The following is a 14942-nucleotide window of genomic DNA, read 5'->3' as shown; positions in this document are numbered from 1 at the left end:
ATTAAAAATACAAACTTTATTCAATACAATTATTTAAACTTAAGAATTAAAATCAACAAAATACATTTAAACTAAAAAACAAGTTAAAATCAAACTAATTGGGATTAAAAATACAAACTTTATTCGATATGATTATTTAAACTTAAGAATTAAGATCAATAAAATGTATTTAAACTAAAAACGAATTGGAATCAAACTAATTGAGATTAAAAACATAAACTTTATTTAACGTGATTATTTAAAGTCAAGAATTAAGATCAACAAAATACATTTAAACTAAAAAACAAATTAAAATCAAACTAATTGGGATTAAAAATACAAACTTTATTCGATATGATTATTTAAACTAAAGAATTAAGATCAACAAAATACATTTAAACTAAAAAACGAATTGAAATCAAATTAATTGGGATTAAAAATACAAACTTTATTTAACGTGATTATTTAAAACAAAGAATTAAGATCAACTAATGCATTTAAATTAAAAACGAATTGAAATCAAACTAATTGGGATTAAAAATACAAACTTTATTCAATATGATTATTTAAACTTAAGAATTAAAATCATTAACAAACTTAAACTAAAAGATAGATTAGAATTAAACTAATTGGGGATTTAAAAAGAAAATAATATAAACTTTAACACAAAGAATTAATCAAAAACTAAAATTTCCAAAAAAAAAAAAAAAAAAAAAAAATCTAGGCTAAATAAAAGTACTATATAGAAAACTAACCTTTGAAGTGAAAGAGAAAATCCTCTCTTGATGATTAAATGACAGCCCGATCTCCGTTCGAAGTCCCTTACTTTTTTCCAAAATTCCGTGTGCTCTGCCCCCAAGAAAAATCCCTCTATTCTTTTCCTTTTCTCACCTATATATATCACCCCTCAAGACCTAAATTTGTTTCCAAAAAGGAAAATTCTCCTCCTTCCTTTCTTCTTCTCTTCTTTTTTTAAATCCTCCAATCAAAAGCAATCTTCCCAATTTCAAATTCCCCTCCAAAACCTTCCAAGGAGAGTCCCATCTTCCTTAAACTCCAATGGTAAGTTTCCTTGCAAAAACATGAAATTTTTGAAGTTAAATAATTGCATGTATAGATAAATAAGTAAATAAATTAAAAAATGGTAAAAATAATAAATAAATAAATAAGTTAAGGAAAATAATATAAAGAGGAAGATAACCAATAAAAAGTGAATGATAATCATAAAATTAAAATTAAAAACAAAATAAATAAATAAATAAATAAAATAAAATAAAATAAAATAAAAGTCTTCGTAGGCCTAGTGTGCCTAAACGGGCCTAAGGTGAGACTAAGTGGGCCTAGGGTAGTGCCTAATGGGCCAAGTGTATCTAAAAGCTATCCTAAAAAAACAAGAAAAGCCTAAGTCTAAGTTAGGGCTGCCAAGGGTCACAATAAGGGATCAAATAATCCCTCAACCAAAATCTCCGAGGTGACTCAGAAAAAGGTAAGTGGTATGAGTAGCCATGGGCCACCAAGGAACTATTGTGGAGCATTGAAAATGAATTTTAAAGACATGTGCTAAAGGGATAAAATTGAGGGTCTACACGCACCTATATCGATTGGTCATTGTCTTATAAGTTTGAGTTTGAGTTTTTGAGACCTCACCCATATTGATCGACCATCTTCCTATTATCTTGTGTTAGATTTCAATTTTTGGGATTACACCTATATCGGTCGATCATTCATCTAGTCAGTTCAGTCTTATCTTTAGCATAGACCACACCTTATACGATTGGTTTTATCTTTGTCTTTTCCTTAGTTTGGTGACTTCGGTCATGACAACTGTGTCCCATCTGTTTCAAGTGATTTTGGTCATTACGACCGCGTCCCGTCTAATTCAGGCGATTTCAGTCATGGCGACCATGTCTCGTTCTTTCCTTTAGTTTTGTGATTTTGTTCATTGTGACCGCATCTCACCCTTCCTCTATTTTAGGTGACTCCAATCTTTTCACACCTTGTCCTCACAGTTTCATATCCCATCCTATTTTCGTATAGTAGATGTGTGGTTTCTCCCTTTGTATGTGTTTGTTCATGTGCTTCTAGGTGGTTCAGCTATTATTCAACTTTGACATTGATCTTCGAGCTACTTTTAGAGACATCTTAGAGGGAGTCTAGATCCATAGCGCAACTTTAGAGGCATTCTGAGAGCTACCCTTCTCTTAGGATTTTAGGGCCCTTTTTGTTCATTTGTTGGTTTGACCAAGTTTGTGTTCTACTTGTATACCTTTAGGGTTCTTTCTTTTTCTTCGATAGAGTTCACTTCATTCTACTCACTATTCGCACTTTCTTTTCACTCTAGTGTTCATATTCCTTACACTCGTGAACTATACTAAAGATGGGCATATTTGTAGACCCCTTTGTGAATAAGGTTTTTTTTTTTTTTTTTTTACCATCCCGGTAAGAGTTGGCAGCGTCTTAGAGGAGTGGGGGGTCGACTTCTTCAAAGACTCAATTGCATGCATGGGACGGATGGCTAAGAACACACCACCACCTCGCCATGGTGGTGGTTGAGATGAGACTTTTTCTAAACGGATGATAGATGATGAGATAGGGAGCAATAAGTTGAAAGAGCCAAAGGGAAAAACAGAGCTAGGGGGAGCTGTGGAGGAAGGAAGGGAGTACCGATGAATAATGAGAGGTTTTGAGAGAGAGAGAGGAGGCGAAGGAAGGGAATAGCAGCACAACGCACTATTACTTGTTACTAAGGTACGATCTCACTCCCACTCTGTTTATGTTTATGCATGATTCGTTTTATTATTTGATCATTTAACTGATATCCATTGATTTCCTTATCAATTGTCACACTTGCTTCACCTTATTTAGTAGGGACCTTATTATAGGGCTTAGAGGAGTGTTGCGACTCACCACCGTACCTTCCCAATAGGTAACCTAACCCCCAGATCCAGATTCTGTTTTTGTAGACATGTCTTTTCCAAATAAGGAGTCACATAGAGTTTTCTTTCTTATTTTGTTTTCCCTTTAAAAAAATTAAAATAAGTGGCGACTCCAAGTCTTTTCTAAAAATCATATATTCAATATATAAAAGGCGAGTTTTGTCATCTAGTGGGAATGCATAAAGCAAAATGCGGGGTCCACAAAACTATTTTCCAAAAGTTTTGTTTATCAATGTGTAACTTTAGTATAAATTAAGAGAAAATGAACATAAATGATTAAATACAATTTTATGACATATATATTTTATTTTTATTTTATATAAATTAAAAATTAAAAATTTTAACAAAGCAAAATATTATAACCACAATCAAGTTTTTATCTTATTTAATTAAAAATATTAAACATTTTAACTAAGAAAAAAAGTTAAAACTACATTTAAGAATCATAAACAAAACGTTAAAAATCATGATAATTGATTTTTTATTTTCATATAAAAATTTTAAAATTTTTAAAAATATAAAAAATAAAATAATATGATAAATTTATTTTTATTTAATTTATATATGATAAGATTTATTAAATAAATAAATATTTTATTTACAATGAATACATAAAATCTTATATTCTAAACTTTTAAATTTGTGCATTATGTATTTATTTTCATATTAATTTTTCTCATTAATTATTTATCATATTTTCTTATTCTTCTTATTATTATTATTATGTTTCAAGTGTCTTTAAATAATTAAAATCAATAAATATGAAAAGGTGAAAGAGTGAAAAAAATGAAATTTAAAAAAAAACATAAATTATTGTCTAGGTAAAATGAAGAAAAAAGAAAAAAAATAAAAAATAAAGTGGTATATTGGTTACCCACGTGTCAACAAGTATGAAATTCTTTTACTGGTCAAAAAAATAAAAAATAAAAACGCAAATGGATTAATCAACTAGAGAAAATAACTGAAGGACAATTTGAATCCATGTTTATTAAATTATTTTATAAATTTAAAAAATCTATAACTTCTAGATAAGTTACCTTCACATTATTCGCGGCATCAATGAAGTTGGTATAGTGAACTTCTTGAGTTTTCTTACTTTGAGAATTTTTTTGAAGATGATCCTTGTCCATTAAATTTCATGGTTTTTGTTATAGAGAATTTATCGGTCTTATGCAAGCTTTTATTTATTACTTTTGACTTGCTTTTAACCTTTGACAAGAGTACCAGGGCTAAGATACAAGCATGTAAGACAATATTGCTAAATATTGATGGTTTATCGTCGATATATCATATATTGGAAAGTATGAAAACGATATTTTGTAGAGAAATATCGTTTTAAATAATAGATACAAGAACCAATCCTGGATATTGGTTCTTAAGGAAGCTCGGAGGTGAGGTAATGCTTTTTAAGGTCAGTGGTGGGTGGTTCTCTATTTTAAATTTTTAAGTAGCTTTAAAATTAATAACTGAGGAATGTGATTGAAGGGCTTCGGCATTATTTGAGACAGTTAATGCTGAAGTGACCTGTCGCGGAATATATAGATACAGCAGTGACGTAAAGAGATATTTAGTAACAAGTTGCGGATAAACATCTACAACACCAGAAGAGAAGTGCCAAGTGTAGATGGGATTTTTTGATAATTGCACGGATTTTTTAAAATATAGTAAATTGAAAAATACTTTATAATGTACGACACTTTTTTCCACTATAGAATATATGTCTTGACATATTTCTCATCATTTTTATATCAATAACACGTTAAAAAAATTTAAATTTATATTAAAAATATCTTTTCAAAAGACATCCCTTGTAATTTTATAAAATCAAATTTATATTAAAAGTCTAGATATTTTTCATAATTTTTATATCAATTACATAATAAATAAATTAAATTTATATTAAAAATTTCTCCTTAAAGAGATATTTTTTATAATTTTATAAAATTAAATTTATATTAAAGGTGTCTTTTAAAGAGACACCTTTAATAATTCTTGTATCAATTATCTATTGAAATAATTGAATTTATATTAAAAGTGTTTTTTCGAAAGATACATTGTATAATTTCATAAAATTAAATTTATATTGAAATATTTTCCTTCAAAAGATGTTTTAAATATAAATCTAATTTTTTTTATAGGTGACCAATATAAAAATTGTGAAAAGTGTTTTTTTAAAAGATATATTTAATATAAATTCAATTTTATGGAATTGTAAAGATACCTTTAATGTAAATTTAATTTTTTTTAATTATGTGACTAATATGAATATTAAGGAAGATGTTTCCTTCAAAAGACACCTTTAGTATAAATTTGATTTTAAGGTATTGTGGAAAAAATGTTTCTTTAATATAAATTCAATTTTTTTTAGCATATATGACTAATAAAAAAATTATGAAAAAAAATCTTTTAAAGAGATACCTTTAATATAAATTCAAATTTATAAAATTATAAAAGTTCTCTCTTAAACAGATACCTTTATTATAAATTCATTTTTTTTTAACATGTATAATTGAAATGAAAAATATGGAAGGTGTTTTTAAAAATTATCCTAAATTTATCAATAATTTTGTAATTACCGTATTTTAAGAAATTTTCTTGAAAGTACCATTTTTTAAGAATTATTTTTTAAAATAGGTGTAGATGATGGGGTGCCACACTTCCAAGTATAAATTTTACTCTCCGACCCCCTCTGTCCACAGGCTTTGTCCTCAATCCTCAAGGGAATCTGATGGTGGTGGTCTCTATATAAGAAAAAGGAATCCTCCGAGTCTCCGCCAGGAGAGTCTCCTCTCACCGACCAGGGTCTAGTCAAGTGAAATTTGCCTCCTTGAAGAGAATCCAACCGAACAAAATGGACGCCTTCTCTTCCTCCTTCCTCTCATCTACTTTCACTTTCCCTTCCCTCACAACAAGACCACCAATCGCCCCATCATCACTGCCCCAAATTCCTTCTCTTAACATCTCTGCCGTCAGAATCGAAGAAAAACAACCACAAAGCTTGACTGCAGAAACATCATCCCAGTCTTCCAAGACCCAAGTCCACAAACCTCCACCACCACCACCCCGACGAGCTGCTTTGCCAACCAGAAACATACCCAAAAAAGGAGCTGCAGAGCCGTCCCTGCCGGTCACCATTTTTAACGCACTGGACGATGTCATCAACAATTTCATAGACCCTCCACTCCGGTCCTCCGTAGACCCAAGGTACGTTCTCTCTCAAAACTTCGCCCCAGTGGAAGAGCTGCCGCCCACAGAATGTGAGGTAACAGACGGTTCGCTCCCACCATGGCTGGATGGCGCTTACATTCGCAACGGCCCCAATCCGCAGTTCCTTCCCCGTGGTCCTTATCACCTCTTTGATGGCGATGGCATGCTCCACTCCATCAGAATTTCCCAAGGCCGAGCCATTCTCTGCAGCCGTTATGTTAAGACTTACAAGTACACCATTGAGCGCCGCGCTGGCTCTCCAATTCTTCCTAATGTCTTCTCCGGATTCAACGGCCTCACTGCCTCCGCCGCGCGCGGTGCACTGTCCGCTGCCCGAATTCTTACCGGCCAGTTTAATCCCGTTAATGGCATTGGTCTCGCCAACACCAGCCTAGCTTTGTTCGGCGGCCGTCTCTACGCCTTGGGTGAATCTGATCTCCCTTACTCTTTGAGATTGAAGCCCGACGGAGATATCGAGACTCTGGGTCGGCATGATTTTGATGGGAAGCTGGTCATGAGCATGACAGCTCACCCTAAGGTAGATCCAGAGACCGGAGAGGCGTTTGCTTTCCGTTACGGGCCAGTGCCTCCATTCCTAACCTACTTCCGATTCGATGCTCAAGGGAGGAAACAACCTGATGTCCCAATCTTCTCACTGACTAGTCCATCGTTCCTCCATGACTTTGGAATCACCAAAAAATACGCCATATTTGCAGACATACAGATAGGAATGAACCCCGTGGAAATGGTCACTGGAGGCTCGCCGGTGGGTACAGTGCCGAACAAAGTACCCAGATTGGGAATCATACCACGTTACGCAAAAGATGAGTCCGAGATGAGGTGGTTCAACGTCCCGGGGTTCAATATCGTGCACTCCATCAACGCCTGGGATGAAGAAGATGCTATAATCATGGTGGCACCAAACATATTATCAGTGGAACATACCTTGGAGAGGTTGGATATGATCCATGCGTCGGTGGAGATGGTGAGAATAGACCTAAAAACAGGAATGGTGACGAGGCATCCGCTATCCACACGGAATCTGGACTTTGCGGTGATAAACCCAGGATATGTGGGGAAAAAGAACAAATACGTGTACGCAGCAGTGGGTAATCCGATGCCCAAGATATCAGGAGTGGTGAAGCTGGACGTGTCCCAAACTGAGCGCAAGGAGTGCATTGTGGGAAGCAGGATGTATGGACCAGGGTGCTATGGGGGCGAACCGTTCTTCGTGGCAAGGGAGCCAGATAATCCAGAGGCGGAGGAGGATGATGGGTACATAGTGTCGTATGTGCACGATGAGAAGAGTGGAGAGTCAAAGTTCTTGGTGATGGATGCCAAGACTCCTAATCTGGATATTGTGGCTGCCGTGAGGCTGCCTCGCCGGGTGCCTTACGGTTTCCATGGACTGTTTGTGAGGGAAAGGGACATTAAAGGACTCTGACAAAAATCCGGCTGAACATGCTACCCCACACAGCCTTCACTCTCACTCAGACCTCAGAAGGCGCACTGGCCGTATAATTTGGTTATTTCGGTACCATGTATTTATTATATACACAAAAAGGAAATAAAAAATAAAAATGTACACTCTACATTGAAGTATATATTGTACATCAAGAGAGTTCCGAATTAATGCTTCTCAAAAAGGCCCTGTGCCATCTTATGTAAATGTTCACACGGTCAGAGCTGATTGTATGTCGATTTGAAGAAGCGCATAATAGATACCCCTTTCATATTGTATAGAAATGCTCGTTTATCAAAGCATTATTAGTTTCAGGGGGTAGAATTGCTTCACCATATATAATTACACGTTATAATTAGTTATAACCTAGTCATATTAGAGCCCGTTTGACAGTAATTTTTAAAAGTGTTCCTCCTCATCCATTGCTCTCCATCCAAGACTATATAGTAAAAAAGACGCTCTACTTTTTCGACATCGTTGATCTGATCAAAGGTAACCCTTTGTTCCTTTCTTGTTTTTCTTTTCCCTTTTTTAAGGTATGATTTTCTTGAAATGTTAGTTAGAGTTTTGGGATTTAGGATTGTTTAGTTAGGAGGAAAGTATGAGGAAGCATTTCCAAGTGTCTGAGATACATTTCTTCTCTATTTTCTCTCTTGATCTAGTTTTCTCAAGGTACGTCAAGTTTTTCTAGGTTTTTTTTTTAATCTCTGATTTGATTGTCGAGAAAGATAAGGAAAGGATGAGAAGATTAGGAATATTTGGAATATTTTCCTTCCATTTTCTCTTCTGGTGTTTAGGTTGTAGAAAAAATTAGGGATCCTTGTCTGGTCATTTGTTTGATCATTTGCAACTCATAATTTTGCTTAATAAATTCTAATTCAAGGTATATGTCAAGGTTTTAATGGTTTATGTTTTCAAAGGGTATTTTGATTTTGTTTGTATGATTTTGTTTTCCTATGTCTTCTTAACAAGCATGGAAGCATTGTTTTTCTTTTTTCGGATCCTAATGTTGATGCATTGTGTTATGAAAATGACTATACAACTATGAAACTTCATGAAACCCAAACAAAAGCCAAAACCATGTTTGGTGAAATTAGGAAAGTATGAGAAAACATTTCCAACTTTTGGAGATATATTTCTTCTCTATTTTCTCTCTTGATCTAGTTTTCTCAAGGTACATAAAGTTTTTCTTGGTTTTTTTTTCAACCTTTGATTTGATTGTCGGGAAAGATGAGAAGATTAGGAATATTTGGAATATTTTCTTTCCATTTTCTCTTTTGGTGGTTTGGTTGTAGAAAAAATTAGGGATCCTTGTCTAGCCATTTGTTTGATCATTTGCAACTCATAATTTTGCTTAATAGCTTCTGATTCAGGGTATATGTCAAGGTTTTAATGGTTTATGTTTTCAGAGGGTATTTTGATTTTGTTTGTATGATTCCATTTTTCTATGTCTTCTAAACATGCAAGGAAGCATTGTTTTTCTTTTTTCGGATCCTAATGTTGATGTATTGTGTGATGAAAATGACTATACAACAATGAAACTTCATGAAACCCAAACAAAAGCCAAAACCATGTTTGGTGAAATTAGGAAAGTATGAGAAAACATTTCCAACTTTTGGAGATATATTTTTTCTCTATTTTCTCTCTTGATCTAGTTTTCTCAAGGTACATAAAGTTTTTCTTGGTTTTTTTTTCAACCTTTGATTTGATTGTCAGGAAAGATGAGAAGATTAGGAATATTTGGAATATTTTCTTTCCATTTTCTCTTTTGGTGGTTTGGTTGTAGAAAAAATTAGGGATCCTTGTCTAGCCATTTGTTTGATCATTTGCAACTCATAATTTTGCTTAATAGCTTCTGATTCAGGGTATATGTCAAGGTTTTAATGGTTTATGTTTTCAGAGGGTATTTTGATTTTGTTTGTATGATTCCATTTTTCTATGTCTTCTAAACATGCAAGGAAGCATTGTTTTTCTTTTTTCGGATCCTAATGTTGATGTATTGTGTGATGAAAATGACTATACAACAATGAAACTTCATGAAACCCAAACAAAAGCCAAAACCATGTTTGGTGAAATTAGGAAAGTATGAGAAAACATTTCCAACTTTTGGAGATATATTTCTTCTCTATTTTCTCTCTTGATCTAGTTTTCTCAAGGTACATAAAGTTTTTCTTGGTTTTTTTTTCAACCTTTGATTTGATTGTTGGGAAAGATGAGAAGATTAGGAATATTTGGAATATTTTCTTTCCATTTTCTCTTTTGGTGGTTTGGTTGTAGAAAAAATTAGGGATCCTTGTCTAGCCATTTGTTTGATCATTTGCAACTCATAATTTTGCTTAATAGCTTCTGATTCAGGGTATATGTCAAGGTTTTAATGGTTTATGTTTTCAGAGGGTATTTTGATTTTGTTTGTATGATTCCATTTTTCTATGTCTTCTAAACATGCAAGGAAGCATTGTTTTTCTTTTTTCGGATCCTAATGTTGATGTATTGTGTGATGAAAATGACTATACAACAATGAAACTTCATGAAACCCAAACAAAAGCCAAAACCATGTTTGGTGAAATTAGGAAAGTATGAGAAAGCATTTCCAACTGTCGGAGATACATTTCTTCTCTATTTTCTCTCTTGATCTAGTTTTCTCAAGGTACGTCAAGTTTTTCTTGTTTTTTTTTTTTTTCAATCTCTGATTTTATTGTCGGGAAAGATGAGGAAAGGATGAGAAGATTAGGAATATTTGGAATATTTTCCTTCTATTTTCTCTTAAGGTATTTTGGTTGTAGAAAAAATTAGGGATCCTTGTCTAGTAATTTGTTTGACCATTTGCAACTCGTAATTTTGCTTAATAGCTTTTGATTGAGGGTATATGTCATGGTTTTAATGGTTTATGTTTTTAGAGGGTATTTTGATTTTGTTTGTATGATTCTATTTTCCTATGTCTTCTTAACAAGTAGGGAAACATTGTTTTTCTTTTTTCGGATCCTAATGTTGATGCATTATGTGATGAAAATGACTATACAACTATGAAACTTTATGAAACCCAAACAAAAGCCAAAACCATGTTTGGTGAAATTAGGAAAGTATGAGAAAACATTTCCAACTTTTGGAGATATATTTCTTCTCTATTTTCTCTCTTGATCTAGTTTTTTCAAGGTACATCAAGTTTTTCTTGATTTTTTTTTTCAATCTCTGATTTGATTGTCGGGAAATATGGGGAAATGATGAGAAGATTAGGAATATTTGGAATATTTTCCATCCATTTTCTCTTTTGGTGTTTTGGTTGTAGAAAAAATTAGGGATCCTTGTCTAGTCAATTTGTTTGATCATTTGCAACTCATAATTTTGCTTAATAGCTTCTGATTTTGTTGCATAGATATAGAGATCTTTAGGATAGTTTTGCATGCAACCTATTGATTCAAGGCTTGAAATGAATTTTCTAGTTATTTCTACATGATACCCCTTTGTATTGTTCATTTCATACTCACAATATATAGATGTTATAGATGTTTTAAGGAATAAGCCGTAAGTTGTAAGGTTGTGCCCTTCTAGTTTTAGCTTTCCTTTTCACATCATGTTATTATTTGAGCTACTATATGTTATTTATGGTTTGCCTTTCTAATTTCAACTTGTCAACTCACCTATTACATGCTATTACTAGCTTACTTTTTAGGTTAAGTATATTGTTTGACTTGTTACTGGCTTTTTAAGAGCCTTTTTTATTTATTTATTTTTATCTTATTCTTAGGGTTTTTAAAATTGTCCTTTTAGAATATGTTTGATTAACCGAATATAGTATAAGACAAAATAAAAAGTGAGATAATATATTTTAATTCATATTTGATCGAAGATTGGATAGAATAAATTATCTCATCAATTATCATATCCTATGTTCAACTAAATATTAGATATATAAAGTGTCAAGATATATATATATTATTCAACTTTTTTTTTACATCCTCTCTATATAGGATAGAATAATCCTAAGTTGAGATATGAGATGTACATATCTCATGGATCATAAATTTATTCTTCTCATAAAAAGTTTTCAATTTTGTTTTTCAAGTTTTTACAATGTATTTTGTAAAAAAAAAAATTGTAGTTTTAAAAAGAGGATTACATATATGTAGTGTATATATTTAACAACATAATATAATTTTTTATTTATTTATAAAGCTTAGATAATTTATTAACAAAAAAATGAGAATTACTTATTAAATTATAAATTGTGGAATGATTTCTAAATAATATTAAATATGAGAGAGATATCATATTTTTTTGCTAGAAAATATTATGATGCAATATAAGTTCTAATTTAAACAAATGTGAAAAATTGAAATTCAATATGTTTTTTATTTTATTTTTAATTCTTTTTTCAAATCAAACGACAGACATAACATATGGCATAGATATAATATCCAATAATATATAGATATCCTATATGATATCCTAATCCTAAGATAGAAGACTCTTATTTTGTCCTATTCAACTAATCAAATATAGTTTAAAAAATTATTAGTTTTTCTCTTATTGATGAAGAAGTCGAATTTAGATCAATTGGGTAGACTTACACGACTGATGGACCAATTACTTGGACATCCATAAAAGTAAATTCAGACATAATGTAATGCTCGTCCAATATCATAATAGGACAAATCGAGCCAAAGTGGCACTAGATGTTTTGGTTACTCACTGACCCGTTCTCTAGAGCATTATTCCTTTATAAAAGTTCAAACATGTGACATGTGGCATTTTCCCAATGGATATAGCTCAATTAAAATGGTTCCTTTAAAAGAAAAATATTGTGTTCTGAAGAACACGGAAGGTCGTGTTCATAAGAACATGGTTAGTTCATTTTCAAAAGGACACGAACTTCTGTGTTAGTGAGCACACAAAAGTTTCATGTCTAGGTACTTTATTCCATTTCACTTGTCTCCTTGTCCCATCTAATGCCTTACGTGGCTTCATGCATGAAAAGATCGAATCAACAATGATCTTTCTCTTGTGGCCCTGTTCTTTAACCATGTGTTGCACACCCTTTGGCACTTTAAATGATTGTTTGGTGGCATATTGTTTCTTTAGTGTCAAAACATTTCTTTAATGTAGTGTCACTTGTTTTTTTCGTTTTTGCAGCCATCTTATTTTGTATGAAGATCATTTGTCACATGTCTCATTCTTAAAGGATGTAACTCAACAGAAAATATTCTTTTAAAATAGAAACCCTCATGTTTTCGAGAATAAGGGAAATTCGTTTCTTCCTGAACATAGTTTGTTCATTTTCTTGAATTCAATTTTTCGTATTGTGGAAAAGTTTGTCCACATTTTCTTGAATTCAATTCTTGTCTATTGGTGAAGTTTGTCTACTTCTCATATGTAAGCTTTGTTAAGGAGTTTTTAGGTGATTTTATTTTTATTTTTATTGTAGTAGGATCATTTACCCCCGTAGTAGGTGTTTTTTTTAATGGGCTCGTAACGAGACCAAGTTGGAAGTCTCATTTTCTGTATTCGATTAAGCTCGTATCAACTAGTGAACGAACTTTTAAACAAGTTTGTGTTAAATAGGTTTGTGTTAGCAAATATATGGCTTTGACTCATACACGTGATTGTACGGGAGTTTGCGTAACTATGACAAATTAATATGTAGTTTTATTGATAAGTTTTTCAAACTTGGAAAATAGTGTCTTCTTTTATCATTATGTACTATTACTTTTTGTCATGTATCATCGCATCATTTTATCATGGGGTTAGTTTTCTTTGAGAACTCAAGGTTTGGCTTGAATTTAAGAGAAGACAAGTTTTAAACATGGTTTTTTTTTTTTTTTTAATTCACTTTGTATGGCCATTTTGCTTAGATGGGCACTTGACCTTGATGGCATTTTGCTTAAATGGGTATTTCGTCTTGTTGGGCATTTCACCTTAATGGGTACTTGGCCTTGATGGGCATCTCACCTAAATGGGCACTTAGCTTTGATGGGCATTAAAAGATACTTTGTGATCATTGCAAAATAAAGTCACAAAACCATATACTGAGGGTTTTTCACTTAAGGTTGAGTCTGCAAAGATTTAGTTAGCAACATAGAACTATGGAAAAGTAGCAATTGAATCATTTTTTCACAAAAGTTATTTTCATTATTTAGTACTATTTCAACAAAAATTAATTAGTTTACTTCTTTTTAGTTTATAATAATTATTATTATTATTATGATGTTAAATCAATAAATGGTAGAAGTAAATAAATAAGGTAATTAATTTTTATCAATGAAAGCACCATGATGTATGTGTTGAAAGTATATCACTATGATATCAATTGCAATGGTTAGATGATATGCACTATTATTACTCATCTTAGGTATTGTGAGAGTGTATCAATGTTGTGAAGTAATAGTAATACATAGCTTTAAAAAAAAACTAATGAATAGTGTATGCGTACAATAAACATTGTACAAGCATTTGAATAAAGTAGCTATTCCACTTGTTACCCTGTCAAAAATACATGTAAACGACTATAGTAAAACAAATTCAGCACACCCTTATAGAATTTTTTTTTTTTAAAAAAAAAAAAGGTTGAAGAGCAATATAATAAAATATGCTAGATGCTTGTGTAGTTGTGATGTTGTTGCAAATGTGGGTTATTATGAGATTACTTGCAATAGTTCATTGTGTAGTGATTAAGAAGAAAGTAAAGCAAACTATAGTGAATAGTAGTAGCAATTTTTTTTAAAAATAAAAATAAAAATACTAACAACGTCTAGCTTGTACAAAATGGTGTCATTTAAATGCGTGTGGTAAAATAAAGTAATCAAATGTGCACACAAAAGTAAAAATACTAAAATAGAAACGCAAGTATATGTAGTTCAACACGTGGTGTAAAACACAATGTTTAATAAAACAATTTGTGATAGCATAATGTATAAAAATAAAATAGATACATTGTCGCATCAATACAAAAGTAGTATTATACAAAAACGCTATCAACACGCTTATAGAATAATAAAAAAAATTGAAGAAAACTTAGTTTCATGGTACACACTTTGCAATCTGTTGATATATCTAACTATGTTTATGTCAATAAACATGAAGGACTATCAGGCATATAGCTGGAAGTAATTATTCTTTTAGTTCAATTTCCAATCAAAAAGCATTCTTTATTTGAGGACAAATCAAGTAACTCTTGCCTAACCAATTTACTAAATCAATTTTTTATTCTATTTCATGTGTGTATATACATGTTCACCGACAAGTTTTCTTCATCTAGTATTAGTTCCATGCTTCAATTCTAGATTTGAGTGACATTTCTCATGTATCTAGTTTTTTATTTTTTATTTTTAATTTAATTATTTATTTAGTTATTTATTATTTTA

The 14942-nt window shown here is 31.8% G+C and overlaps 1 protein-coding gene across 1 annotated transcript; it reads left to right on the top strand.

The window, feature by feature from the left end:
- The first annotated feature begins 5575 nt into the window (after positions 1-5575).
- LOC100251100 (probable carotenoid cleavage dioxygenase 4, chloroplastic) lies at positions 5576-7868 on the top strand. Its single transcript, XM_002268368.3, has one exon. The coding sequence runs from the start codon at positions 5767-5769 to the stop codon at positions 7564-7566; it is 1800 nt and encodes a 599-aa protein (XP_002268404.1). The 5' UTR covers positions 5576-5766; the 3' UTR covers positions 7567-7868.
- Positions 7869-14942: the final 7074 nt, after the last annotated feature.

The sequence above is a fragment of the Vitis vinifera genome, chromosome 2 (genome assembly GCF_030704535.1).
Source record: "Vitis vinifera cultivar Pinot Noir 40024 chromosome 2, ASM3070453v1".
Lineage (NCBI taxonomy): Eukaryota > Viridiplantae > Streptophyta > Magnoliopsida > Vitales > Vitaceae > Vitis > Vitis vinifera.
This window is presented reverse-complemented; position numbering and strand designations above follow the sequence as displayed.

Excerpts from the sequence above, each read along its gene's own strand:
- LOC100251100 (XM_002268368.3), top strand. The coding sequence starts at position 5,767 with ATGGACGCCTTCTCTTCCTCCTTCCTCTCATCTACTTTCACTTTCCCT.